Source organism: Mauremys mutica, chromosome 8 (genome assembly GCF_020497125.1).
Source record: "Mauremys mutica isolate MM-2020 ecotype Southern chromosome 8, ASM2049712v1, whole genome shotgun sequence".
Lineage (NCBI taxonomy): Eukaryota > Metazoa > Chordata > Testudines > Geoemydidae > Mauremys > Mauremys mutica.
The window spans coordinates 80,861,731-80,888,637 of record NC_059079.1 but is presented as its reverse complement, the minus strand read 5'-3'; the positions used below and the strand labels follow the sequence as shown (position 1 = coordinate 80,888,637).

The 26,907-nt window shown below is 39.3% G+C and overlaps 1 protein-coding gene across 3 annotated transcripts in view; it reads left to right on the top strand.

The window, feature by feature from the left end:
• The window catches only part of DOCK2 (dedicator of cytokinesis 2), a 518,836-nt gene that overhangs the window by 100,027 nt on the left and 391,902 nt on the right, over positions 1–26,907 (top strand). For all 3 annotated transcript variants that reach the window (XM_045027214.1, XM_045027215.1, XM_045027217.1), the window contains 2 exons: positions 351–451; positions 2,615–2,749. In XM_045027214.1, the coding sequence (XP_044883149.1) occupies positions 351–451; positions 2,615–2,749 (236 nt within the window). The remainder of the gene's footprint in view (positions 1–350; positions 452–2,614; positions 2,750–26,907) is intronic.

Here is a 26,907-nt window from a genome sequence, read left to right as displayed (position 1 = left end):
ATGAAGAGTGAAATTAATACATGAAGCAACTTAAAAGCATTTCATAAAGTCTAAAAATATTGTTATAAATCCAGTACCCATCTTAACCATGCTAACACAGGTGAGCTGGACTGGTTTCCAGCAATGAATTTGTCAGAGCTCTGCTGAAGCCTAAAGCCTTGGCAAAAGCTGGCACCTGATCTGCCAGCATCAGAGTGAATAGCTAAATTTGCTGAAACTGTGCATCAAACTATGCACAAAGTAAGTTCTTAAAAATAAATGTTTCAGAATGCTAAATACTTCAGGAACCTGATATTTCCATTTTAATGTTGTGTGCATGGCAAACACTAATTTGATTAATCTCGCTTTAGATTTATATAATAGGACTTATTGCAGACAGGAAATTTCAACATTTCAATACTGTTCTGGAGGCTTATATCCAACAGCACTTCAGTGCAACTTTGGCTTACAAGTAAGTTTTATTCTTTTCTCTTCTCTCTCTTTTTTTTTTAAAAATCCCCCAGTCATTTTTTGAAAGTTAACAAGTAACTTTAATCTCATTAGCTGTCTTGACTTGATAACGTACTACAATACGTTGGCCAAATTGAGACCCTTTTCAGTTTGTTTAGTCCTCCTGCAGGTCAAATTCCTATGGATTTCAAAGAGGACTAAATATGCATAAGGACTGAAGAAAATCTTAAGGGATTCAGGGTTTTGTCCAGTATGAAGCAGATTGATTACAGCGGTTTTGTACAAACTCTGGCAGAAGCCTCTAGCTGTGGAAAGCCTCAAAAGGCAGTGGTTAGCTGTACAGCAATGCATAAACCTCCCCTGTGCTGAGGCGTCTGCAACCAGATAATCATTGCTGCAAAATTCAGCAGAGCTTGCTTGGGATGGTTGTGGTTATGGCAGTAAGTAATGAATTCAGCACATTCCTTTGGTAGCCTCCATTTGCACGGATCCCAAATAGTCCCCAATAAACAATGGAACTTTCCTCGCTATGTAGAATCCCAGGTACCACTACCTCCACTCACTAGCATGTAATGGGTTGAAGTGGGGTAGGTAGGTACAGTTGACCAACAAGGGTCAATTTAGTTGTGATGCAGGAAAACAAGAAATCTATGAGCTTCATAAACTGGCTCATAGGAAGTTCCCAGCATTTTGATATTGTAATGAAAGAACCTATTATAACTGGAGTTGTCACAAATGTCACTCAATGTTTTTTGCCAAAAAAACGCCAATTTGTCAAAACCAAAACTGATTGCAAAACAGGAGTGGGTTTACAACTTGAAAAAATGTAGAGAAAATTTCAAAATAGACTGTTTTGGTTTGGCATTCTTGAAATGGAAAAACTCCAGCTTTTCAATGTGAAACAACTTTACATTTTGAAAGGTAAGCTTAATTGGACTGAGAATGGTTAAAAGGAAAAGAGGGGTGGGGAGTGGGGGGAGAGAAGAAAAAAGGTCAACATCAAAACACAATGTTTCAATTGACCCAAAATGTGGGGAGGAGGCAGCTAACAGGAGAATTTTTTGGCTAATGAATATTTGAGATTTTGAATTTGTCCCAGTTTAAGATGTGTGTGTGGGGGGGAGGTCAAACTAATGTTTCTGGAAATGGGAAACTGTTTCCCACCCAACTCTAATAATGAATTGGTAGGGGTCCCATCAAGGTTGACATGACACACTTCTGAAACTGTAATGACCAAAACTGAGAAACTCAGGGTATGTCTATATCTGGGAGACTATGTTGGCATAATCCCATAGTGTAAACATAGCCTGTACTGACAGAAGGGGTTTCTCTGTTGGCATAGGAACAACCTCCCTGAATGTTAGCGATGTCAACAGAAGCTCTGTTCTGTTGATATAGCTGTGTCTATACTGGGGGTTTTATAAGCATAACTGTGTCTACTGAGGATTTTTTCCCACACCCCTGATGGATGTAACTCTACCAATAAACTTTTCAGCATAGACCAGGCCTCAGTCTTAAGGGCCTGATTCTGCTCCCATTTAAATAAATGGGAAGAATCAATTTGACAGCAGTGATAACAGGAGAAAATTGCACTTGCCTGACATTTTTGTTAGCATGTAATGTGTAGTGCAGCAGAGATTCCCCTCAGGGCATGCAATGAGGAAACAGGTAAATATCATACATACCTTATATTAGATATTTTATTTGAGCAGTCATGCCACTAGTGTTTAATAGTTTTAGAGCACATGACTACATTTAGTGCTTCCTAATTTATTATGTTTATGGCAGGCAAAAGTCACCTAGAGTACAATGCATATAAAGGATTAAAATTCCTTGTACACGGATCACTGGCACTAAAATGAATGCTGCTGAATCATAGTTTCCAGGATTGTCAGCTCTGGTGCTGATAGTTTCTATACTCAAAACTTATCTCATTTCAGAATCAGTTATTTGCTATTCATTCTCATCACATTTACAGGAATCTTACAATTGGCATGTACAGTAGTAAAAATATTTAATCTGGTTTAATTTTATATCTGCAATTTGAGTCTTGATGTACTATGTAACTGCAGATTAAGAATGTTGAATAATTTACTGAGAGAAAGCTAGTTACTGAAGTGCATTTCTTTTTAAAAGTGTGTTTTTGAAATTATCCCTAATTCAGGAAACTAATGACGGTTCTGAAGACTTATTTGGATACTTCCAGTAGAGGGGAACAATGTGAGCCTATACTAAGAACTTTGAAAGCACTGGAATACGTGTTCAAATTCATTGTTCGGTCAAGAACATTATTTTCACAGTAAGTACTTGTTCTGTAAGCACTTGATTGATTAGTGCTGCAATGGCACAAAGGTGTAATATTAGTGTTGGTAGGGGGAGAGGAAGAATTGGGCACACACCTGTAGGAATTTTCTGATCATCGTTTTATTTCAAATTGAGCACAAGAGTTATCAGATGGTGTTCTTGGCCTAAAGTTTTAAGGATTAATACTTTATTCAGGTGGTAAATTTTTTCATCATGAAAATTGTCACAAAAAGTAAACATCCACTTTCCATTTCATTCAGAACACAAATTCCCAATTCCTACTAAGATAATGACCTCGCTTGAAAGATGATTACCAATGACATCAGATTGTTTTTCCAGCTATTTGGCTTGGGCCAAAGAGCATGACAGATGGCCTAAAGTTTAGATGCTTGCCTTTCAGATCATCGTATTTAGCAGATCAAAGATTGTGCATAGCACAATGTAATAATTTTGGACTAACATAATTGAATTGAGTTTAGAGCTCCCAGTTATCCAGTTAAGAAGCTGGAGGATTAATTTTAGAGGGAAAGATTAAAAGGAACTAGGTATGTATAGCTCAGTAACGTGAGAACAGATGGGGAATTCTACAAGCTTTTTTAAAGTATAGCAAAGAGGGAGGAATTTTTAGAGCGGTAGAAAAGGTTATAAATGTGAGCAATGGAATAAAATGAAAGGAAATTTATGCTTAATATTGTGAAACACTTCACAGCAGTAAAATCTATTAAAGTGAAGAATACTCTTCCAAGGGATGAAAGTCCTGTTCCTTGAGACATTAAGAATGTAATGGGGGGGGGGGGAGGGATTTTTAAACCTTTGTAGGAAGGAATTCTGCACTCCCAAGGGAAGAGGGAGGTCTGACTGAGTGACTTAATGAAACTTTTCCATCTCTAACCTCTTTGACATGATTCTATGGCTTTTATCTTTGTTGGTTTTATAAAGGAACATATTTTTACTCAGGAAAGATGAAGTATCGTTTTATATTCCAAACATAAGGAAAGTGTCTCACATGGAGGCAGAGTCACCAGGAGAAAAATACACATTTCACACCTGAAACTAAGACCATTATTCATCCCTTTGGTGTTTAGTCCTTAATGTTTAAAGAACAACAAAACTCTCTTTACTGAGAATAACTAACTGCAAAAACAGCTCTCTTTATTTATATGGTCCTTAAAAAAATACTAGGAATTTTTCGATCTTCAAAGGCTCTATCACTTGATTAATCCACTACTAACCATATCAAAGAGAAAAAGAACAAAGCAATGAAAAAACTTGACTTGGAAAGCCAAATGTTGCCCTTGAATTTGTACATGGGATTGACTGAAGTCCAATGAAAGCTCTGTTATGTGTCCTGAGGGAAGAAATTCCCCCCAGTACTAATACCTCTCCATAATAACCTGATGAAAGAGGTGTTGGGTATAACTATCATATAAGGTTCTTCATTTCCAGAGACTCCCTTTTCCAATCCACTTAGTCCATGAAGTAGGATTTCACGGTTACTCATTAACCTATTATTTATTTCGATTACTGTAGTACCTAGGAGCTACAGTACAAAATACTGGTCTCTGCCCCAAAGAGCTTACAATCTAAATGGATAACAAGAGACAGATGGAAATAGATGTGGGGTACAAGGAAACAATTAGACAATACTGGACAGCATGATTAGTCTCAGCCCACCAGTGGCCTAATGGTTATCAAGTTTGGTTACTTTGTAGGCATCACAGCAAAGAAGAATTTCAAGGAGAGTTTTAAAGGACAATGAGGCAGATTTGTAGATGTTTATGGGAGTGTCCCCTAAGCATGAGACAACATGGGTGAAAAAGCATGAAGGCACTTGTTTTGAATATTTAACAATCAGGCAATGGAAGCTAGCATCAAGGGCCCACAGGAGGGGGAGGTGACGTCACAATACTGAAAGAGAGATGATAGATAAGATGGAATAGGCCATGAAGGGACTTGAAAGTGAAGACAAGTAGTGTATGTTTGATGTGACAGAGAAAGTGGAGGGATTCAAAGAGAGGGTGATATGTTCAAAGCAACTGATAATATTTTTTGCAGCAAGATATTGCAGTAATTATGACATGAGATGAGTGTGTGCTAGAATTTTAGTTGTGGAGAGACTAGAAGGGCCTTATTTTAGAAATATTATGCAGAAAGAATCTGCAAGATTTGTTTGAATCCTAAATGTGAGAACCTTAAGAGTTTTCAATTGAAGATGACTCCCAGAATATGGGCCTGAGTGATGGGCTGGATGGTAAAGAAGGTAGTGGGGAGAACTCATGGGGAAACATTGGGTTCACTTTTAGCCATGTTGAGCTTGAGCTGATGGCAGAAGAAGAGAGAGATGAAATACAGCATTAGCTCTGAATTGTAGGAGGGAAGAGGAAGGTCATGTCATTTTGACAGTTTTCTCTTGGAAGAAATCAGTGAGATACTGTGCAGAGAGAGAAGGGGAGGGTTTGAGGAGCAAGTCATAGATGGTGAAATGGTGATGGGGATTGCAGGTATCAGAATCCATTAAATTGGAGAAGTAGAGTAGTTTAGCTAGGAAGATGTGGAATTGAAGGGACTATTGTGCTTCTGTGACTTTTACACTGATGTAGCTATACCAGTCTGGCTGTGTTACATTGATGTGATTTAAGCTTTTTTGAAAATTGGCTAAGTTGCATCAGTACATCTATAGTGGGACAGGAGGATATTCTGTCCTGTATGTGTGCAGAGACTGAGCATTCCAACTAAAAGTCATTTTCCCTCCTTACTGTTTTTCTCCCTTTCTTTGGGAGAAAGGGAAATGCCATGGTATAAAACCTGTGGGTCTACACATCTACACTGGAGGCTTCTACCAATGTAGCTATGTCCATGTACATACACAAACCCAAACCCTGAATTCATAGAAGCCCTTGGCTTCTCGTGCCATGTGCTAACAGCTGAACAATCTACAGATGTAACTTAGTACAAAAAAAGAATAAAACCAGTAAGGTAGAAATTTTACTACATGGGGAAGTAATATCTAAGGCCTAACAGTAATGACTTTAGCTAAATGTTTCAGCCTTTAACTATTTATTTTTATTATTTGTTTCGACCACTGAAAGTGTGGAGCAATATATCTGGTACCAGAAGGTCAGCTGAGGTCTCCTTTAGTTCTGTTGATTTTTTTATAATAAGAAAAGAGAACTAAACCAAAATGTCTGTTCTTTCTGTATAGCAAAGGACCTTCAGTACCTAAACCTAAATCAAACACTAAATAGCACTTGTGTTTTACAAGTCATAAAGCTGTTTTTTTTAATTTTTGATTGCTAGAGATCAATGCTTTACATATTTTTGTCCTACATTATGCATTGGTATGTAGTTATTATAGGTAATGAGTAAGTTTTACCATCAGTGAAAACAACAGTTTGTTAGCATTATTTGGTAAAATCATAAATTATTGCAAAGGCATTTGTGATGGTGAATTAAATTTCTAGGAGCAAATTACCAAATGTTTGAGATATTATTTATGATTTTATTTGGGTTTTTATGCTGCTGCTTTTTTACACAAGAACTTTTACTCTTGGGAATCTGTTTAGTATTTTTATTTCTTTAATCACTCACTCTGTCAGATTATAGCTAATTATTTCACAGTACCATTAGCTTAATGGGGACCAATGCAGAATATAATATCCTTACTGAAATGTTCTTGACAATATCACTTTAGGCCTCAAAATATTACCTCTTTAATTGTTGCTATTCTGATGATGAAAACCACAACTATATTGCCAAGAAAATGTAATCCCCTCCACCCCTGCAAAACTTGTACCTTAAAGCCACATTTTTCACACATCCCCTCCCACTTCTGCTATTGACTCACTAATTGTGCGAGTTTGGTCTCACCACTAAATTGGTTTCCCCCTCATTAAAATTGCAATAGCTGTTGGCGTTTATATAGTGCTTCTCATCTCAGGATCCCAAAGCTTTCTACTAAATATTGCTATGCAATATTGTGCTTTTTCTACAAAGAGACGACAGAAGTTTATTTTGGACACCCACAGAAAATTCTCTTGTGGCATCAAACAGCAATTGTGTATATGTAAACAGCCCTACAGTAGAGATACTCTCCAACCTGGACTGTGAGGTTGCTTCCATGGCTCCAAAAGTTTTCTACTTCTTGAGCTTGTTAGAGTTGCTGACAACAGTGCATTTACAAGGCTGTCTTGCACTACTTTTGTTAACAGTGAAATTTTAATAATAGAGAAAGGGACATTAGTTTAAGTTTTTAAATACATTATTTAAAATGAAGTTTAAAGACAAAATAAAAAATTGATAAATCTCCTAAACACTTGCAAGATCTTAAGTATTCTAGGGACAAACTCAGTCGTGGTGATATTTCATAAATAAAGAACTGAGGATGAAATGATCTATTCATTACTTCATGCTGATGGGAAGGAAAGGAAAGTTCCTCCCATTTGCAATTAAATATTTCTAGAGGTCTGTACTCTTACATTAAAATGCCTTTTCTGTATAGCAGTAACAGGACTGTATGCTTTTCTCTAATGCTGCCACTGACAAGACCATAGAAGAGGACATTGTTGGGGGTGAACTTTGAAGATCAAATTATAGAATACCTATGTAGGTTACGGAAATACATATTTTTAAAATTCAGATAACTGAATCAGAGCAAATAAAGGTATAGACTTGGGAGGGGATGTATAACTCCCACAGCTTGTGTAATAGTTATGAATAAAACACAAAGCTGTTCAACATGATTACTATACTTTGTGATGCACTTCAAATGTACTTGAAGTAAGTACTGACTTCTAAGTAAGCTAGTTCCAAAAGAACTGAATTTTTTCAGGTATGGTATGTTATCTTTTCCTTTTATCCTTAAGGAAATACAGGTTAACTTGTATATCAGAAAGAATTGGTGGTAGCTGTTAAGTTAACTTATAAGTTAAACTGCTCCCATACTTGGCCTCTTTAGAACATGTACTCCTCAATGTGCTGAAAGATTTGACTAGAATTTCAGTGTACATTGCCATTTTATCTTGATGATGGAGCCATAACCAACAGTTTAATGCTGCAGTCAGTGTTCACAAAAGCAATCTTCACTCATCAATATTTCATAGAATCATAGAATATCAGGGTTGGAAGGGACTTCAGGAGGTCATCTAGTCCAATCCCCAGCTTAAAGCAGGACCAATCCTCAACTAAATCATCCCAGCCAGGGCTTTGTCAAGCCTGACTAAAAACCTCTAAGGAAGGAAATTCCACCACGTCCCTAGGTAACCCATTCCAGTGCTTCACCATCCTCCTAATGAATTTTTTTTTCCTAATATCCAACCTAAACCTCCCCCAATACAACTCAAGACCATTACTCCTTGTTCTGTCATCTGCTACCACTGAGAACAGTCTAGATCCATCCTCTTTGGAACCCCCTTTCAGGTAGCTATCAAATCCCCCCTCTTTCTTCTCTTCTGCAGACTAAACAATCCCAGTTCCCTCAGCCTCTCCTCATAACACGTGTGCTCCAGCCCCCTAATTGTTTTTGTTGCCCTCCACTGGACTCTCCAATTTTTCCACATCCTTCTTGTAGTGTGGGGCCCAAAATTGGACACTGTACTCCAGTTGGCAATGCCCCTACAGATACAGCCCAAAATGCCATTAGCCTTCTTGGCAACAAGGGCACACTGTCGACTCATATCCAGCTTCTTGTCCACTGAAGCCCCTAGGTCCTTTTCTGCAGCACTGCTCCCTAGCCACTCGGTCCCTAGTCTGTTGCAGTGTATGGGATCCTTCCGTCCTAAGTGCAGGACTCTGCACTTGTCCTTGTTGAACCTCATCAGCTTTCTTTTGGCCCAATCCTCTAATTTGTCTAGGTCCCTCTGTATCCTATCCCTACCCTTCAGAGTATCTACCACTGCTCCCAGTTTAGTGTCATCTGCAAACTTGTTGAGAGTGCAGTCCACGCCAGCCTCCAGATCATTAATGAAGATATTGAACAAAACCGGCCCCAAGACCGACCCTTGGGGCACTCCTCTTGATACCGGCTGCCAACTAGACATGGAGCCATTGATCACTACCCATTGACCCTGACGATCTAGCCAGCTTTCTATCCACCTTATAGTCCATTCATCCAGCCCATACTTCTTTAACTTGCCGGCAAGAATACTGTGGGAAACTGTATCAAAAGCTTTACTAAAGTCAACGAATAACACATCCACTGCTTTCCCCTCATCCACAGACCCAGTTATCTCCTCATAGAAGGCAATTAGGTTAGTCAGGCATGACTTGCCCTGGGTGAATCCATGCTGAATGTTCCTGATGACTTTCCTCTCCTCTAAGTGCTTCAGAATTGGTTCCTTGAGGACCTGCTCCATAATTTTTCCAGGGATTGAGGTGAGGCTGACTGGCCTGTAGTTCCCCAGATCCTCCTCCTTCCCTTTTTTAAATATGGGCACTACATTAGCCTTTTTCCAGTCATCCGGAACCTCCCTCGATCACCATGAGTATTCAAAGATAATGGCCAATGGCTCTGCAATCACATCTGCCAACTTCTTTAGCACCCTCGGATGCAGTGCATCCAGCCCCATGGACTTGTGCTTGATCCACCTTTTCTAAATAGTCCTGAACCACTTCTTTCTCCACAGAGGGCTGGTCAGCTCCTCCCCATGCTGTGCTGCCCAGTGCAGTAGTCTGGGAGCTGACCTTGTTCGTGAAGACAGAGGCAAAAAAAGCATTGTGCACATTAGCTTTTTCCACATCCTATGTCACTAGGTTGCCTCCCTCATTCAGTAAGGGGCCCACACTTTCCTTGACTTTCTTCTTGTTGCTAATGTACGTGAAGAAACCCTCCTTATTACTCTTAACATCTTAACATCTCTTGCTGTCTGCAACTCCAAGTGTGATTTGGTCTTTCTGATTTCACTCCTGCATGCCTGAGCAATATTTTTATACTCCTCCCTGGTCATTTGTCCAATCTTCCACTTCTTGTAAGCTTCTTTTTTTGTGTTTAAGATCAGCAAGGATTTCACTGTTAAGCCAAGCTGGTTGCCTGCCATATTTACTATTTTTTCTACACATCGGGATGTTTGGTTCCTGCAACCTCAATAAGGATTCTTTAAAATATAGGCAGAAATCCTGGACTCCTTTCCCCGTCATGTCACTCTCCCATGGGATCCTGCCCATTAGTTCCCTGAGGGAGTCAAAGTCTGCTTTCCTGAAGTCCAGGGTCCATATTCTGCTGCTCTCCTTTCTTCCTTGTGTCAGGATCCTGAACTTGACCATCTCATGGTCACTGCCTCCCAAGTTCCTTTTGCTTCCCCTACTAATTCTTCCCTGTTTGTGAGCAGCAGGTCAAGAAGAGCTCTGCCTCATTTCCATTGGAAGGTAGTCCCAGTAAAATCAATGATGGAGCCCATAAAACCCCTCCCCCGCTATCTTTAATATCAGCATTCAGTAGTTGCAGTACTGCTACTGCAGTACTGAACAGTTTGTTTCCATGTTGCTGTCATTGATCTATTAGTTATGCAATTAGAGTTGGATGAAAAATTTTGGTGGAACCTTTTTTGTCAAATGCAGATTTGGGTTGACCTAAATATATTTTAAATTTGTGTCATTTATATTGAATTGTTTCAGTCAAAAATAATTTTCTCAAAATATTAGTTGCATTTTGACATTTTAAAAATTAAATTTAGATTTTTTTTACTCTAAATTACTCTAGTTTAGGAATTTACTTTATATAAAAATATGTAACTCCCGCACCCCCCCCATTAAATGAAATGTTTCATTTCAGTTCAAAGAAAATATTTTGTTCAGCCCAAAACACACATGCACACAATTGGGTTGATCTGAAACAAGTTATTCAATTTTTGGGGGTGGAGGGTACTGCAAGCAAACTGACAACAATTATTTGCAGAGTTCTACAAATGAATAAAGGTGGGCAAAAAACATTTGCTAAATAGTAAATTCTCTGAAAAATGCATTTTTGTGATGCTGAAACTATTCATGAATTTGGGTCAATTTGCTGAAAAATACCCATAAACAACCTGATACTTTTTGTGCTCCCTGGATCAGATGTTAGAATTTAATGATGCTGAATGCAGCATGTTATGTTTTTCATTGAGCAACGTTTTTTCCTGCAGAAATGAATGAGTTACATCTCTAGACTCTCAAATAGCTCCTGGTAACATTACTGGCATATATATTAGCATGCAGTGAAAAGAGGAGTGAGTGATGTATCAGTAACAGTCAACATGACTGATGTTAGACTAAAACATGAAGGTCACTTCTTGAAGTGAGACCTTGCATTAAAGCATTCAACTGACTGTCAGAAACAAAAGTACATTTAGTTGATAGTTACTCTCCACAGCCTAGCCTGCTAACTGTACTGCAAACACCAAATCTTTAAGAATAATGGAGCAAATATTAATGTTTTCTGCCACGCAGCCCATCTTACATTGCTCCCATATGTTGTTTGTGTGTGGGGTGGTGGAGGGGGACTGGTTGTATATTTTGGAAATCTATCTTTCCTGGATAAATATAGATTGACCTAAAGCTGTTGGAGGAGGAAGTGGTAGGAGGTTTTTTTTATTGTGGATACATGTATATCTCCCCAAGCAATCATGCAATAAAAATATATTGAAAAGGAATGTGTATAAGAGAACACTCAGAGACTTATCACAAATCTAGTAAAATTGCCTTCCCGGTGACAAAAGCCTCAACCTTGAACACCTGGCAGTCTAGAAGAGTCAAGTGTTGATATATAATATAAGGCTTTGAATTAGAATTTCAGTCTTTTTATTTTGAAACTTCTGTTTTGCCCAGCTCTATTGTTAACAAATGCTTCTGTGCCTCATCAACAGAGGATTTAAGTCTGTTAGTTATAGAGCCTAGGTATTTAGTTTGGGTTGTGGAGACTCAAGCATTCAGCTTTGGAGGTTTCTGGTTCAATCCCCAGTGCTGGCTCAGTTGGCAGTTGTCACAGAGCAGACACTGAGTATTTTTGCCACTAATGCTAACACAAGATGGTGCAATATGTTGCACACCCATGTGATTTGTTGACTATATGGCCAATAAGCATAAATTGTTTATTTTTTGTTTAATCGGCTGCAGTTTTACAAGAGCAAATGCACAAACAACCTTTAGTACTATCCAGCCATCTGCTGCTGTTTTAATTGAATTCTTCTTAATCAAGTTTCCTATTGCCAAACTGACCCATGAAGGAGAAGGCAGTGTGTTGGGGATGTGAGGGAGGTGTTTCTTTTCAGGAGGAGCATGATGATTTGGGCTTAAAAGGATCACATCTCCCTTAAGTAAAGTAATCTACTTCATTGTGTTAAAAGAAATTTTTTTTCTGAGCTGATGTTAAAGTTGAGACCAATTTATTTAACCCCTCCCCCAATTTATTCCTATCACTATAATAATTTATTTCCTCTCCTCGGAGGCTACAGATGCTTGATTGCAAATTTAAATGTTAATATATAGTGAAAGTGGTGTGGGAAAGACACAGATGTAAACATGATTTCTAGAGTTGGCTGCTTAGTCATCCTGGGGGAGAGCTTTTTATCCCTTTCACAGGCAAACAAGTCACAGAGAGAGGGCCAAGTTTTGATTTCAATTACATTGGTGCCAGCCTATTGAAATATCAGAGGTTTAACAGAACACCCAAAGATTCTCTTAAATCAATCAGCTGTTTGCTGAATGGCTACATTTACAGGAAAGGCATCCATATGAATGTGCTTAAAGCACTGAGTTTTTGCATAGCAGCCAGTGCTGAAAATCTTGAGTCCTTAGTTGACCTTGTTGTGAGGGCACAAACTGAATGTCAGTGTTTTTAATATGTACTCTTTGATAGCCGTCCCATTCACACTCAGAGCCAGTATTTCCTATGGTCAGGGAGTAGGATCCAAAACAAACTAATTCTATCTGCTTTGTTAATCTGCCCTGCTAACAAAGTGGGTGAGGTAATATCTTTTATTGGACCAACTTCTGTAGCTTGTCCCTTCCACCAACAGAAGTTGGTTCAATACAGATATTACCTCACCCACCTTGTCTCGTTCATATCCTGGGACCAACACAACTACAACAATCTTGCTAACAAATCACCTTCTTCTTTGATATTTTAAAATTTAAACTTTAGGTACTGCTCCAACATTGAATTATGACTTCCCTGTGGTTTGAACTTAGACACTGGAAATGCCAAATAACAAAACAAAATATAAATCTTCCTAATAAACCACTTAGCTTTTTCTTTCATTAAGATTTTGGCTATGGGAGCCCCTTTCCTGTAGTTGGCTTAAACCTGACGAACACTGCTCTGACTGTTCAAAGGCTTCTGCCCTTAAAAATTCACGTTTCAGCGCTTCACTTCTATCACACTTCTCAGCTAGACTAACATTTTTGCATATTTCTCTGCCAATCAGCTTGTGCTTAGCTTTGATGTCCCTTGCAATATCTAAAAGCTTTTTGCCTGCCTCTAGCTTTGCAAAAGCCTTTAGTTTAATATTAAAAAGAAAAGCATAGGACATTAAGTCAGTATAAGCCAGGGTTCTGTGTCTTCTGACAGAAAAGGGCAGCACATTTGAGTTGCAATATTTATTTCACTAGAACAGAGTGGTTTTTGGCTTCTGTGGTGGTGTTTGGTTTCCTTCTAGATTATTTTTCCTCCACTTGATTTTTGACAGCTGCTGCATATCACTAATGCAGTGAGTGCTGCTGGTACTATTCTAAACCATTCTGATAAACATGAATCTAACCTCCCCCTCCCACTCCACCTACAAGTTGAACTAATCACAGACCTAAAAATTACTGATCGCTAGGTGCAAGTGATCATGACTAGATAATATTTCTGTGCAAGCAGAATGAACTCCAAACCAGTAATATATGTATTGCTCTTTAAAAGCATTTGAGACAAATTAGTTGGGAGAAATAATCTGAATAAAAATGTGAAAAATTGGAAATTGTTTAAGAATATTTACTACATGCCAAAAAACCAGAATCCCACAAATGAGAGAGAAGTTTACACTGCAAAACCCAACATGGTTTAGAGGGGAAATGAAAGCAGCTATCAAACAAACAAAAAACAAATAGAAGAAAGGGAAGGTAATTGTAATGAATATAAATCAGAAGCTAGGAATTGTAGAAAATTGATAAAGGAAGCAAAAGGACACAATGAGCCCTCCATGGCTAGCAGAATTAAAGACAATATGTAATTTAAGAATGTTGGAACAAAATGAATCCTAACAATGATATTCATCCATGACTAGAGGGACATGATAGAATGTCAATAACAAGACAGAAAATGCAAAAGTGTTTAATAAATATTTCTGTTCTGTATTAGGGGAAAAAGCCAGATGATGTAGTCACGGCATATATGATGACACACTTTCATTCAGGGTCCAGTCAACATAAGGCTGGCACTGCAAGTCCAGCAGTGACTTACCAGGTTGTCCTGCAGAGGTGAAGAATATGCACTCTAGGGTTTTCCTTTATCCCCTTCCTACCTGGTACAGTAAGAATCCTAAATGATGAAGGGGATTGTTCACCATAATCTGCATCCACTCTCAGGTTTTTGATATGTGTGAGAGATGAGGATCCACCTAAAGGTACTGGAGCTGGGAGCTGAGAGCAATTGCTCTGACCTGCAAAGCTTCCGCTCTCCCCGCCACCCATGAAGTTCAAACCTGTCTAAATTCTGATGGACAGCATGGCAGAGGTGTGACTTTGAAAGAGGGGCTTGCTCTAGCCAGTTGTCAGGGAAACTTTCTGTTCAAAATGTTCATTATCATTACAGGGTGGGATCCCGTGTCTCATCTTCCCAGGAATACCAGAGTATTAGAGCAGACTGTTCACACAACAAGCAGTACAAATACTTTATCCAAGGCTCCCTCTTGTATTATCTGTTTCTCTACAACTAGGGTTAGTACCAGTCTCAACAGGGGTAACACATTTGTGCTCATAGGTGCTAGAACTGGGGATGCTTCCGCACCCTGTGGCTTGAAGTGGTTTCCATTATATACTGGGTTTACAATTTGGTTCAATGGCTCTCAGCACTACCACTATGCAAATTATTCCAGCACCTTTACTTGTGCTTGTGTATGGTTCTCATCCAAGGACAAGCAAGACCCAACGTGAATATCCTACTACTTCTCCTGCACCCAGAGCAGGAATTGCTCTATGTGTGACCTGTAACTCCATTTAATTGGGAGGGCCTTTGAATGTTGGTCAAGTTGGTACCAAGTTGCTGTCATTAGTTGGAGACTGCAGTTCTGTCATTCCATACTCTGGATATGATGATACCCATAAATCCTGTTTTCCAAACTACTGGATCTCATGCCTTTGAGTTGAAGTTCAATTCTTCCCCCCCCCACCTCCAAGTCTGAAGTTTCTCTGGCTGACAGCTTTACTCTGGATTGCTGGGGCTCTTTGAGTCTTACTGCAAGGTCTAAAAGGTACTGCTGGAAATCAGAAGTCTTTGGTCAGTCAAACCAACTTTGAACTGAAAAATTCCCCATCTGAATAGCTCCTAAGTTGGTGGATCCGAAAATGTCCTCATTAGACTGTCAGTTTAGTCTTGCCTTTGATATAGTGAAAAACTTGACTTCTGCACAAAAATGTTTGGATGTTATCCCTGTTTCAATCTCTGATACACAGGTTGACAGTCTTCCCTTACTCTGCAATAACCTTATTAATGAGAGGTTTACTCCATGAACAGCTAGAGCTCTTTGAGGTCATTATTTTGCTATGATAGCTGCAGAAAAGGAAATTGAATTATCTATTTCAATACTTGGGATGTACTGTGAATACTATGGAAAAATAGGTTCATTTAGCTCACCAGAGAGGTATTACCTGTTAGCATGAACTAAGGAATTGTCCTTACAAAGCTGTAGACTTGTGTTTAAACCAGGGGTAGGCAACCTATAGCCCGCATGCCAAAGGCGGCATGCGAGCTGATTTTCAGTGGCACTCACGCTGCCCGGGTCCTGACCATTGGTCCAGGAGGGCTCTGCATTTAAATTTAATTTTAAATTAAGCATCTTAAACATTTAAAAAAACCTTATTTACTTTACATACAACATTTTAGTTATATATTATAGACTTCTAGAAAGAGATCTTCTAAAAACGTTAAAATTATTACTGGCAAGCGAAACCTTAAATTAGAGTGAATAAATGAAGACTCGGCACACCACTTCTGAAAGGTTGCCAACCCCTGGTTTAAACACTAGTCAAATTGTTCTCTGTGAAGATGTCATTCTTGATAGCCTAGAGAGAACTAATGAGATACAAGCCTAATAAGACACATCTTTAAATAAGAGGTTACTCTGTCTGTATCTCCATCCTAACAACTCTAAAAAGGCATCAGTATTTTCTGCTTCTTTCAGACAATTAGCCCATCTCTTTCCTAAATCATTTATGCTCAAGGAGCATGCATACTTTGCATGTTCTGAGAACTGTCAATATCTTCATGATGCTAAGACGTATCTGCAAGGTTTCCACATCCTTGAAGATATGGGAGTGCGACCAGGGGAGGCAGTTCGTCACAGTCCAAAAGTCGGCCAAAGGTTTCACAGTTGTGATGAGCTGATGGAGGTACAATCCTTCAGGAATTGTTAGTCATCATGAATTAAAGAATAGCAAGAAGTGTGGTAACTGCAGATTCATACTTGACTCAGCATCTAAAGCTGATGCTCATTTTGGCAGTTGTGTTGTCCTTATTCAGTTAGAACTCCTCAGTCCCTCTTCCTGGTGTTTGTACTGCTGGCTAAACTCCCGTAAGTGGGAACATGCAGAGGCCACTTGAAGAAATGTTTACTTACCTGTAGGCAGAGATCTTCAAAATAAGCCTCTGAATATTCACAATATGCCCTCACCTTTTTCATTTCTTGGGAGTTTTAGGTTTGGGATTGCTGAATTACTAGAAGGAACTGAATGGCATTGGAGTCCCCCCTTATACCTTCAATTTTCTGAGGATGGGAGTGGGAGGGATGAGCGGACCCAATGGACACTGCTTCCCAGAAGATTCTGGTGGCTTGCAGCACAACCGCCTTCATCCCATAAGGTGTGAATATGCAAAAGTTTATCTTGAACTCCAGTTATGGATAGGTCATCCTTCATTCTATGGTGTGTTATGTAAAATTAAGACAGTAGTAATAGTACCATGAGACGCTAGTGATCTGTCAGGTCGTTAAATAGTATACTATGTCTAAAAGAGCAGAAAAGTATCAAGTATACAAACAAGGATTTAAGTACTTACTAGAAAGAAACTCTTTAAAGCATACCTGTGCATGCTTGTACATAGGGAGCAATCATACAGATGACTGTTGTAGTGTTTGTAAATTCAATGGCATTATACACAGTACAGTTTGAGCTTCAAGAGTGCAACTTTTTGTTGGGGGAAAAATAAGCTGAAAACAGGTTTATGTAGATCTAATTGCTAGGGCTTTGCAAAATTTTCCTGTTGAAACCTGAATCAAGATAAAATGAAGGCCATGCTGTCCAAAGTTTGCAAATACTTTGGCAAATCTGAGCAAAGTTCCAGGAAGCCTGTGCAGCTTTATGTTTTTGGTAGAGAATTACCATGTTTTGAAGCCTAAACTCAAAGCCAACTAAAGAAATGTGAGCCCATTGAGGAAGCCAGGTCTTGGGAGCTGAAATAACAGTTGCATACAGAGGTATTAATACAGCTATCATATTAACAGTATTATCCATTAGGCTCAGCACCAGCGTCTTGTCTCTTAATCATTCATCCAGCCAACCCTCCTCTGAATCCATGCTATTGGAGTACACTTTCTGGCTGTGTAGTTTAGTTGAAACCCTTGTGCAGGCATCTCTCTCTCTCTCTCTCTCTCTCTTTTTAAGTGCATTTGGCATCGTACATTCTTCTAACAAATTGTTCTTAGCATTTTGCCAGGTACAATACGAGGGTCTTGGTCCTGACATCTACAATCAGATCAATTTTTGCCACTTTGCCTGTATTACTGGAGTGATGCTAGAGAATAGGAAAAGTTTTCGCTCTGTGTTAAGATATTCTTTGTCCTTGAAAGGTCAATAACTCCAGACTCCGATGTTTGAGATTTAAAAATTATCTCTGCAACTTGGCCATTTTTAGTGCTTGGCTTTCTTCAAGGAATTCAGAAACTGTTGTGTAAAATGAATCACTAACTATGAGGTTTAATTGCAAGGGTTTATGGATGCTCTGTTCATTGAATTCAGTTAGGTTAGGATCTTCAGCACTACCCGTTTTTTAAAGCATAACTTTCTGGAGTGATGAGATTGTGCCAACCAATCACTGTGACACATTTTTGCAGCAACCTCACCACTTGATGCTCCATATTTAGAGATGTTGTGCCTGAAAAATTTGATCTCACAGAAAAAGTACCTTGATCATGATCACAGATCTCTGCCCCCTTTCTCCAAAGGCTGATCCTGTCTTTCTCTCTTCAGTGACTTGACTTTAGCTGTTGGGAAGCAGATTCTGATGCACGTCAGTGATTCTGCTGGCCCTTTTTCATTCACTGAGTGCAGACTTCAGACACTCAATAGCTTAGATAAATCTAAAGAGTATGAAATGGATCATCACAGTAACTGGAAGACTTAACTAAGTGCAGAATTGTTATTCCTTTTCTTTTGTTTTTTTCCTTTCTTGTGTCTGTTTTCAATACTTTCTTGGGTAACATACAGTAAATAGAATAATTACTGAAACATATGAGCAGATTGTCCTAATAGCTCTCCTCTTCCTAAGGGGTCATGTTTTCAAAAAGGCAGATCCCATTTTGTTAAATGCTTTTAAAGCCCACAACTGAATTGTGGCCATAAATCTGAGGAGTTGATGGTACCTGATTGTTCGTGGAAAAAATTGTGATGTCATATTCTTAGGCACAAATTGCATCCCTAAAAGGCAGACTGAATTTGGCTCCAAATATATCTCTTTGGGAATTAACACGTTGACTTTGAGTAGACTTATTGACAAATGTATTGGCATTCTGGGTTCAGCAGAGAGCTATTGGCCTGAAATGTGATACTTTTCCATTAACTAAAGATACTTTTGGTTTTCTCTTCAGTCATAATTACTGCTTGATAACACATAGCAGAAATAGCTCTCATAGTTTCTAATTATAATTCCATTTTCTGTAGTTTGACTTTCATTGAGTGCACTTTTCCTATCTGTTTGTGATTTGATCATCCCTCTATATTCCAGGGCGTGGAGGGTCTACTCATTTGTTACCTTTCAGTTTTCAGAGGTTCAGCACCTGTACACCTAAATATTTCCTATTTTGGGATTTGTCTGGTCTTCCCTTTTAAAATTCCCCAGCCTTTTTTCCATGCATGAGGTATTTCCTTGCCTGCTTTCTTTAGATTTCCCTACTGTACCTTGATCACTTCATTATTCATTACCTTGTCTTGATGAAACTGAAGAATCTTTTTTGACACATTTCTGAAGACCTGTTGAAGCTTAACTATCAACTGATGTTTAAGGATTTGTCTCCATCTACCAGATACTGAATCTGTCCATATTTTTGTATTTGCATATTTTAGAAGAAATAATTCTTTTTGTCAGATTTTCCTCTCTTTTGTGCAGGTGGTGTTGATTTGTTTAACTGCATGGACTGAAATGAAGTAGTTAAGACAGTTTCAGTTCTGATAGTTGACTGCCAAATGTTAACAGATATTATTGGGAGAATAGAGGCTTGTTCTATATTGGGGATTTTCCCCAGTTTCAGCTGTCAGTGGAACCTGTGAGTTGCATTGATTAAGCATTGCATTGATAACCCCTTGAAACTAATGAATATACACAATGGTAAATTCTGGCTTCTCTTGTCCAGATTCCAAGAGTGCAACTCAGTCAGTTGCTGGCTGCAGACAACTGAATGGAAGTAATCCCGAGTTTAATTGGGGCTTTATGACTCCATAATTTAGTTTAATTTTGCTCAAGTTCTTAGTGAAATATTCTCTTGTTGCAACACCTTCTTTATCCAGAAACTTTGGATGTGGCCTTAAGCACAGTGGTCCAAATTATGTAGAACTCTGCAGTTTTGTGCATTTATGTTGCAGTTAACAGAATGGCCTGACTTTTTCCTCTGGCAGCAAAAGTAGTGCAGGCAGGAACTTGATGTCACTCCAGTCATCACCTCCAACATCAAGACAAGAGGAGGATCTCTGTTATAAGAATGTCTTGGTGTGGCAGAACTCCAATTAGATGGAGTGTCTCGTGCTGGTGCCAAAATGCATCTGGAAAACAGATGCTTTTATTTTTGTTCATTGCAATCTTCAGAAAATTTAAATATTCGGTGGCATCTGCTAATAAACTGAAATTTATTTTTGATGTTTTATAAAAACCCTCAATTTTATTGTAGGGAACAATACAATACAAACCTCAATTATGAACACAAGTTAATGTAATGTAGGTCAAGTGATATAAATTGTACACATGAAAATACAGTGTTGTCCCTCTAGTACGGAATACAGTTTTGTAAGCGCACTGCCATATGGGGCCAGTCTTGGAGTACTTAGTAACAGGAGACACCTGTCCAAGTATTTGTGATTGAGGGACTATTTTCTGACAGTCAACTACTCCAGTGAGGACACTTTGCAAACCTACATTAGCCAAAAATCTCCAGTGGGTGCAATCTGGTATATACATTCACCTATAAGTATCCAAACAGAAAAGAATAATTAGAGCAATTGCCTGTTATTGATGGGCCTCTGACCATTGCCTGTGGCTGATGGTGCGGTTTGGAGAACTTTAACTAGGTGGTGCTCCCCTAATAACTTCACAAATAAAAAGTTTTCAGTTACCTTTGGCATTTCTGAGCATATGGTTAATGACCACCATCTTGCTGAAAAGTAACCTCCTATCAGACTACAAAGTAAGCTGTGATCTTACATGCAGAAATTGTATGGCAGTTTTCACCCTACTGTTAGGTTTGTTTGTGATAATAGGTATATATATATATATATATAGAGAGAGATATAATGGATATATAAGTAACACTTTCCTACTCTCATTTTTCAGTTCATGTCCCTAGTTCAGGTGTCTGTGACAGTCACTTCATAGTCCAGTAGAGATTAAATAAAGAACTCCTCCACGTAAAGCAAACAGAAACTTCAGTTTTTTTCTATGGGGCCCGAAATAGCTGGCTGCCCTGGATCTCTCCACACAGTGCGGTATTCAGTGGTAGCCATGTTAGTCTTTATCAGCAAAAAAACCCAAGGAGTCCTTGTGGTACCTTAATAACTAACAAATTTATTTGGGCATAAGCTTTCATGGGCTAGAACCCACTTCATCAGATGTATGAAGTAAAAGATACAGGAGCAGGTATAAATACATGAAAGGATGGGGGTTGCTTTACCAAGTGTTAGGTCAGTCTAACGAGATAAAACAATTAACGACAGGATACCAGGGGAGGAAAAATAACTTTTGAAGCGGTAAGAGAGTGGCCCATTACAGACAGTTATCAAGGACGAGTAACAGTAGGGAGAAATTAGTATTAAGGAAATTAAGTTTAGGTTTTGTAATGACCCAACCACTCCCAGTCTTTATTCAAGCCTAATCTGATGGTATCTATTTTGCAAATTAATTCCAGTTCTGTAGCTTCACATTGGAGTCTGTTTTTGAAGTTTTTTTGGTTGAAGAATTGCCACTTTGAGGTCTGTTATTGAGTGATCAGAGAGACTGAAGTGTTCTCCTACTGGTTTTTGAATGTTATGATTCCTGATGTCAGATTTGTGTCCATTCACTCTTTTGTGTAGAGACTGTCCAATTTGGCCAATGTACATGGCAGAGGGGCATTGCTGGCACATGATGGCATATATCACATTGGTAGATGTGCAGGTGAATGAGCCCTGGATGGTGTGTCTGATGTGGTTAGGTCCTATGATGGTGTCCCTTGAATAGATATGTGGACAGAGTTGGCACCGGGGTTTGTAGCAGGGTTTGGTTCCTGGGATGGTGTTTTTGTTGTGCAGTGTGTATTTGCTGGTGAGTATTTGCTTTAGGTTGGGGGGCTGTCTATAAGCGAGGACCGGCCTGTCTCTCAAGGTCTGTGAGAGTGAGGGATCGTCCTTCAGGATAGGTTGTAGATCCTTGATGATGCGCTGGAGAGGTTTTAGTTGGGGGCTGTAAGTGACGGCTAGTGGCGTTCTGTTACTTTCTTTGTTGGGCCTGTCTTGTAGTAGATGACTTCTTGGTACCCTTCTGGCTCTGTCAATCTGTTTCTTCACTTCACCAGGTGGGTATTGCAATTTTAAGAACGCTTGATAGAGATTCTGTAGGTGTTTGTCTCTGTCTGAGGGATCGGAGCAACTGCGGATCTATCTTAGAGCTTGGCTGCAGACAATGGATCATGTGATGTGGTCTGGATGAAAGCTGGAGGCATGTAGGTAAGTATAGCGGTCAGTAGGTTTACGGTATAGGGTGATGTTTATGTGACCATCGCTTATTAGCACTGTAGTGTCTAGGAAGTCTAGCAGTATAGAACTTTACATAGTCTCTACAGTCTGTCTTGTGCTACTTTCTAGCTGTCTACCTCGAGTTCTTCCTTTGGTCCCAGCATCAGTTCTGGTGCAGGAAAATTCCACAGCCTCACTCTATGTAAAGGCATGGTATTTTATTCACCCTGTCGTAAAATGACTTGAACCATTTTGCTTAACTGTTGAATAGTAACTGCAACAATTTGCATGTCTAGCACCTGGGAATCTTAAAATGTTTCCCAAAAACTAAACTTTGCAAGAAGCCTGTGGAGTAGGTGAGGGACGGATGTACATGGATCACTTCACCTATCACTGAATTACAGCCCCTGGGGGGAAAGAAAGGAGCAGATGTGCTCTTCACATTAATTCGTTATAAAAACTGAAAACATTCACTGATAGCCATCTGAAACTGCAAAATGTTAGACTGCAATTGAGAAGTGTGAATCTAACAACAATGCCAGGTTTAATACCCTTTAATGAGAATTTCACAAGGTCTTTAATATAGCCATCAGTGCTCAGGTGTGCATTAATTTTCCAGATGTGACAAACCCAAGTCTTTGGTCTGGTCGAGTGCATCATTTACTAGTACTACTTCAGCACCAAATAATTTTCTTAAAACTAGCATTAGTTCAGGGATGGAAACTGGTTTCTGGTCCTTTATGTTGATTTCTCAGTTGGTACAGATTTTTTTTCCCATTGGGATTTCCTAGTAAAGAACAAAGATTAAAATACTAGTGTGTGTGTGCGTGTGTGTATATATATATATATATATATATATATATATATATATATAATATGTAGCGCCCCTCTCCACCTGATTACCTCCTTTAATGGCAATCCGCTTACATGTTCTGATGGACAGGTCTGGGTTCTTTTGGATCCCGCCACCTGTTGCGTCTCGGTGCCTCTCAGGCGGGCACGGACAGAACCCAGCAATCAATGTGATTGGTAGCAAAGTCATTTATTTCTCTCCAGCATGCTCTTATATACAATTATGGCAGGCAATCAAGCAATTGCTAATTGGTTAATAAGATACACACAGGCACAGCTACAACTTCATAGGATAATTATCATCCTGTACAACTTTCTGATTTATTATCCTGTTTACTGCCTACTTGGCAGATGAGAACCAGCCCAAGGCCAGCGTCCTTGAAGCCTAAACAACTCAGCTTCTCACATACCCAATCTGCCAAGTTCCCACAGCCACCCACTCAGCAGGGTGAATCTTTTTTCTTTTTTTTGGTTATGAAATTAGTTGGCGGTGCCTCCACCCCCCTCGCTCCTTCCTGGCAGGGTCACCAGGGCAGCTTGGGTGGAAAATCCTAACTACAGAGGAATCCCCACTTATTTGCCAGATAGTTGGAGACTTCCAAGAGATAACACAACACATAAAAATATATTCAACACAACAATTATATTAAACAGGCAACAAATACAACATAACAGGGGAAACACTATGTTTAGGGTCACCGGTGCCCACACTTAAAATACCCGTGTCTGGATGTAACAAATGTAAAACTAGTGTTCTGTTGGTACGCATACCTTGCTGGGGCCCTTGATGACCTATACAATTCTCTGCAGAGGTTTAGCAGTATGGCTGACTGGGTTCAGTACAGCCCAAAAGACCCACAAGTGGGAGAAGGTGGTGAATTCCTCCACAGGTGTAATAAGCGGTAGATTATAAAATCCTCAAACCCTCACTCCCTGGCTTGAGGACACAGTTCAGGGAGTAGGGGGTCCCCAAAACAAATTCCCTGACTAACTAACTAAAGACAAGGCACTCACGAACTCCACAAATGATCTTCAGGGTTGAGGATGACACTGGACGATTCCAGGGGCTGCTGTCCGCTGGCAGGGATCCTCCTCAGGCAGGAATCAGCCCTGGACTAGCAGCGCTGACCATGTGGGGACTCACCAGGGGAGCTGGAGGCGAACCCAGCCTGGCTGGGGAAATTTTTCAGCAAACGTAACAATTGGGAATCATCCGTGAGGAAGGAAAACCCAGCTGGGGAATCTGGTGTCAGGTCCCTAGAGGCCAGTTCTCAGGGGGAACCCTGCTTGCAGGCCTGGGACTCACCAGCTCCCCACAAAGCCAGTTTGGCCTTTACCCTGGCTGGCTCCAGCCTCTCCTCAAAATGGCTTCTCCCCTCTCCTCCACCCCCTGGAAGGGGCATCTCCACTCCCTATTGGTTGCTGGGCAGACTCTGAGTTTGCCTTGGCTCCTCCTCCCTGAGCTGTCAGCAGACAAAGCTCCAGGAATCTATGTAATCTCTTTGGGGGTTACATATATATGTATTCCTCCTCATGAGCAACTTCCATTATCCTTAACTCTGTTATCTGAAGGAGTTTAATATCTCAGCTAATGTTGGACATGGGTGTTTTGAGAAAAGAGATGTTTGGATAATTAATCTGCAGTGTAAATATGCATTTAGTATTTGACAACTGTCAGTATAGGGAACTACGTCAAATTACGATGTAATTACGACGTAATTATAACAGGGAATACTGAAAGGGCTGTGATAATGTTTACTTTGGATGGTAAATATTAAGATTTTAATCACACTTCCTGCATTTGCCTTTTTAATCAGTTGTGCTGTGAACCTTACTTCACCCATATTTGTAAAGTGCCTTGAGAGAACTTATCTGGCTTAGTGACCTCTCCGAATACAGAACTATTCAAAAAGCTAGCTGATGGGCAGTTTATTTAGGAGCATTTTAGATAATTTTACAGTGATTGAAATTTGAGACATAACCTTGGCTGCTCATTGCCAGGATGACAGCATTAGGGCAAATCATGGGGGTGATGGTCAAAACTCCTGGGTTAAAGAGAGAACAATATATTGAATGTACAAATAAAAATGGCCTGAACAGCCTGAAAAACAGCAACTCTTAAGTGGTCTAGCTTAGCTTCCAGGTCATTCCTGTGATTTCACTGAATGTTGTTCGCTGAAGACAGCTGCATAGAGAGAAGATGGTTTCCAGAAACAAATGGGTTAAACTAGTCTGGTGCCAATAACTAAATACAAACTATTCTCTTGTTATCTAGCAAAATCTCACCCCTTGCTATACAATATGGCTAACACTTAGATGATCATAAGTGGAAGTTGCTGCAGGCTTTCCTAACAAACAATTTTTTGTACATAGATGTTCTTATTGCTGCTCAATCTCCGTTGAAGTGGCTATGCTGCCCATGCTGTGATTATTGCAAATATTTTTTTACCTTGAAGAATCCATTTCTGCTACCAGTGCGATTTGTTGTAAGACTGAACTTCTTGCCTTTAGATTTCCTGCAGCTAGCTTAGCAGAATTCGCCTTAGATCTTGAACTCTATACTTTAATTTAAAATGTTTTTTACTCATACGTAAAAGGCTGCATTATGTTATTAAATACACCATACGGGGGGCTGTTAAAACTGTTTGTGCTTTACTACCAGTGCTTTTAATATAATACATGTAAGCAGCATTATTACTTGCATGGATAGCAGAATATTGACTGCGAAAATATAAGCTTCACAATTATGATCTGCTGATTATTTCACCTTCCTAAAGGATGTAATGCTTTAACTCGTGAGGCACTTCAAGACTGCCAATAGCAACCTCAGTTATGTTTTTGGGCTTGTTCATATACACACAGGTATGGTACTGTTGTCTGGATTTCCTGATTGACTCCACTGTGACTGAAGGAAAGTCATGTAGGCTAGCATTTTTAAAGAAGTCTAATGGTTAAACACCTAAAACTCAATGAAACTCATTGAGAGTTGGGTGCCTAGCTTCTTTATATGTCTTTGAAAATCCAGGCCTAACTATCCCTCAATTTTTCTCAATATGGCATATAGATACTTTAATAACTACCTCACAAGGCCTCATAAATATGACTAGATTAATGGCCACATTCAGTACATTGGGGCTGAATGGGCAGTAGTCTAGTCCAGAAGAGTAAACCATTGTGAAGATGGGATTAGAGCTGAGTGAATAACAGATTCTTAAAAACAAAATAATAATGAAAATCCTTTTGGGCCAAACTGAATTATTATTTTTTTTTTAGATTTTTGGTGGATCAAAATGGTAAAAAATGCATTTCTTGTCAAATGAAATGGTCTGTTAGCCATTAAACTAAATGTTTCATTTAGATGTTGAACATTTTTTAACATTTAAAATTTTTTAAAAATAAAAGGAAACTTCAAAAGATTCAAAATGGACTGGATAATAGAAACTGTTTTGAAAATATCAAAATGAAACATTTTGATTTTTTAAGTTGTTTTTTGGCTGAAAACGTGGTGACATTGACAATAAATTGTGAAATGTTTTCGTGTCTACATTTTTTTTCCCTAAAAAAAAGTTTTAGTATAACATTTTCATCAAGCTCTAGATGAGATGTTGTCCTCTACTTGCTGGTCCACAGAGGAAGTGACCCAGAGCTACTGTCAACTATGCAAGAATTCTTGTAGAAAAAGTAATAGAAGTCTCTGGTTTTGGATCAGAGTTCCAAATCCATTTTCCCTAGATATGAGAATTAATGGCTGTCTGTTGTCACCAGAACATGAATTTGTGAAAAGTGGAAGTACACTTCAGATGCACATTGTCTTATAACATTATTGAACAATTCTATTTAGATTTATTACACAGCAAGCAGGTGCTTGGGGCAGCCAAGGGGAAGGGGCGGCAGGTTGGGCTCTTCGGCGATGGGTCCCTCGGTCCCTCTCGGAGGGAAGGA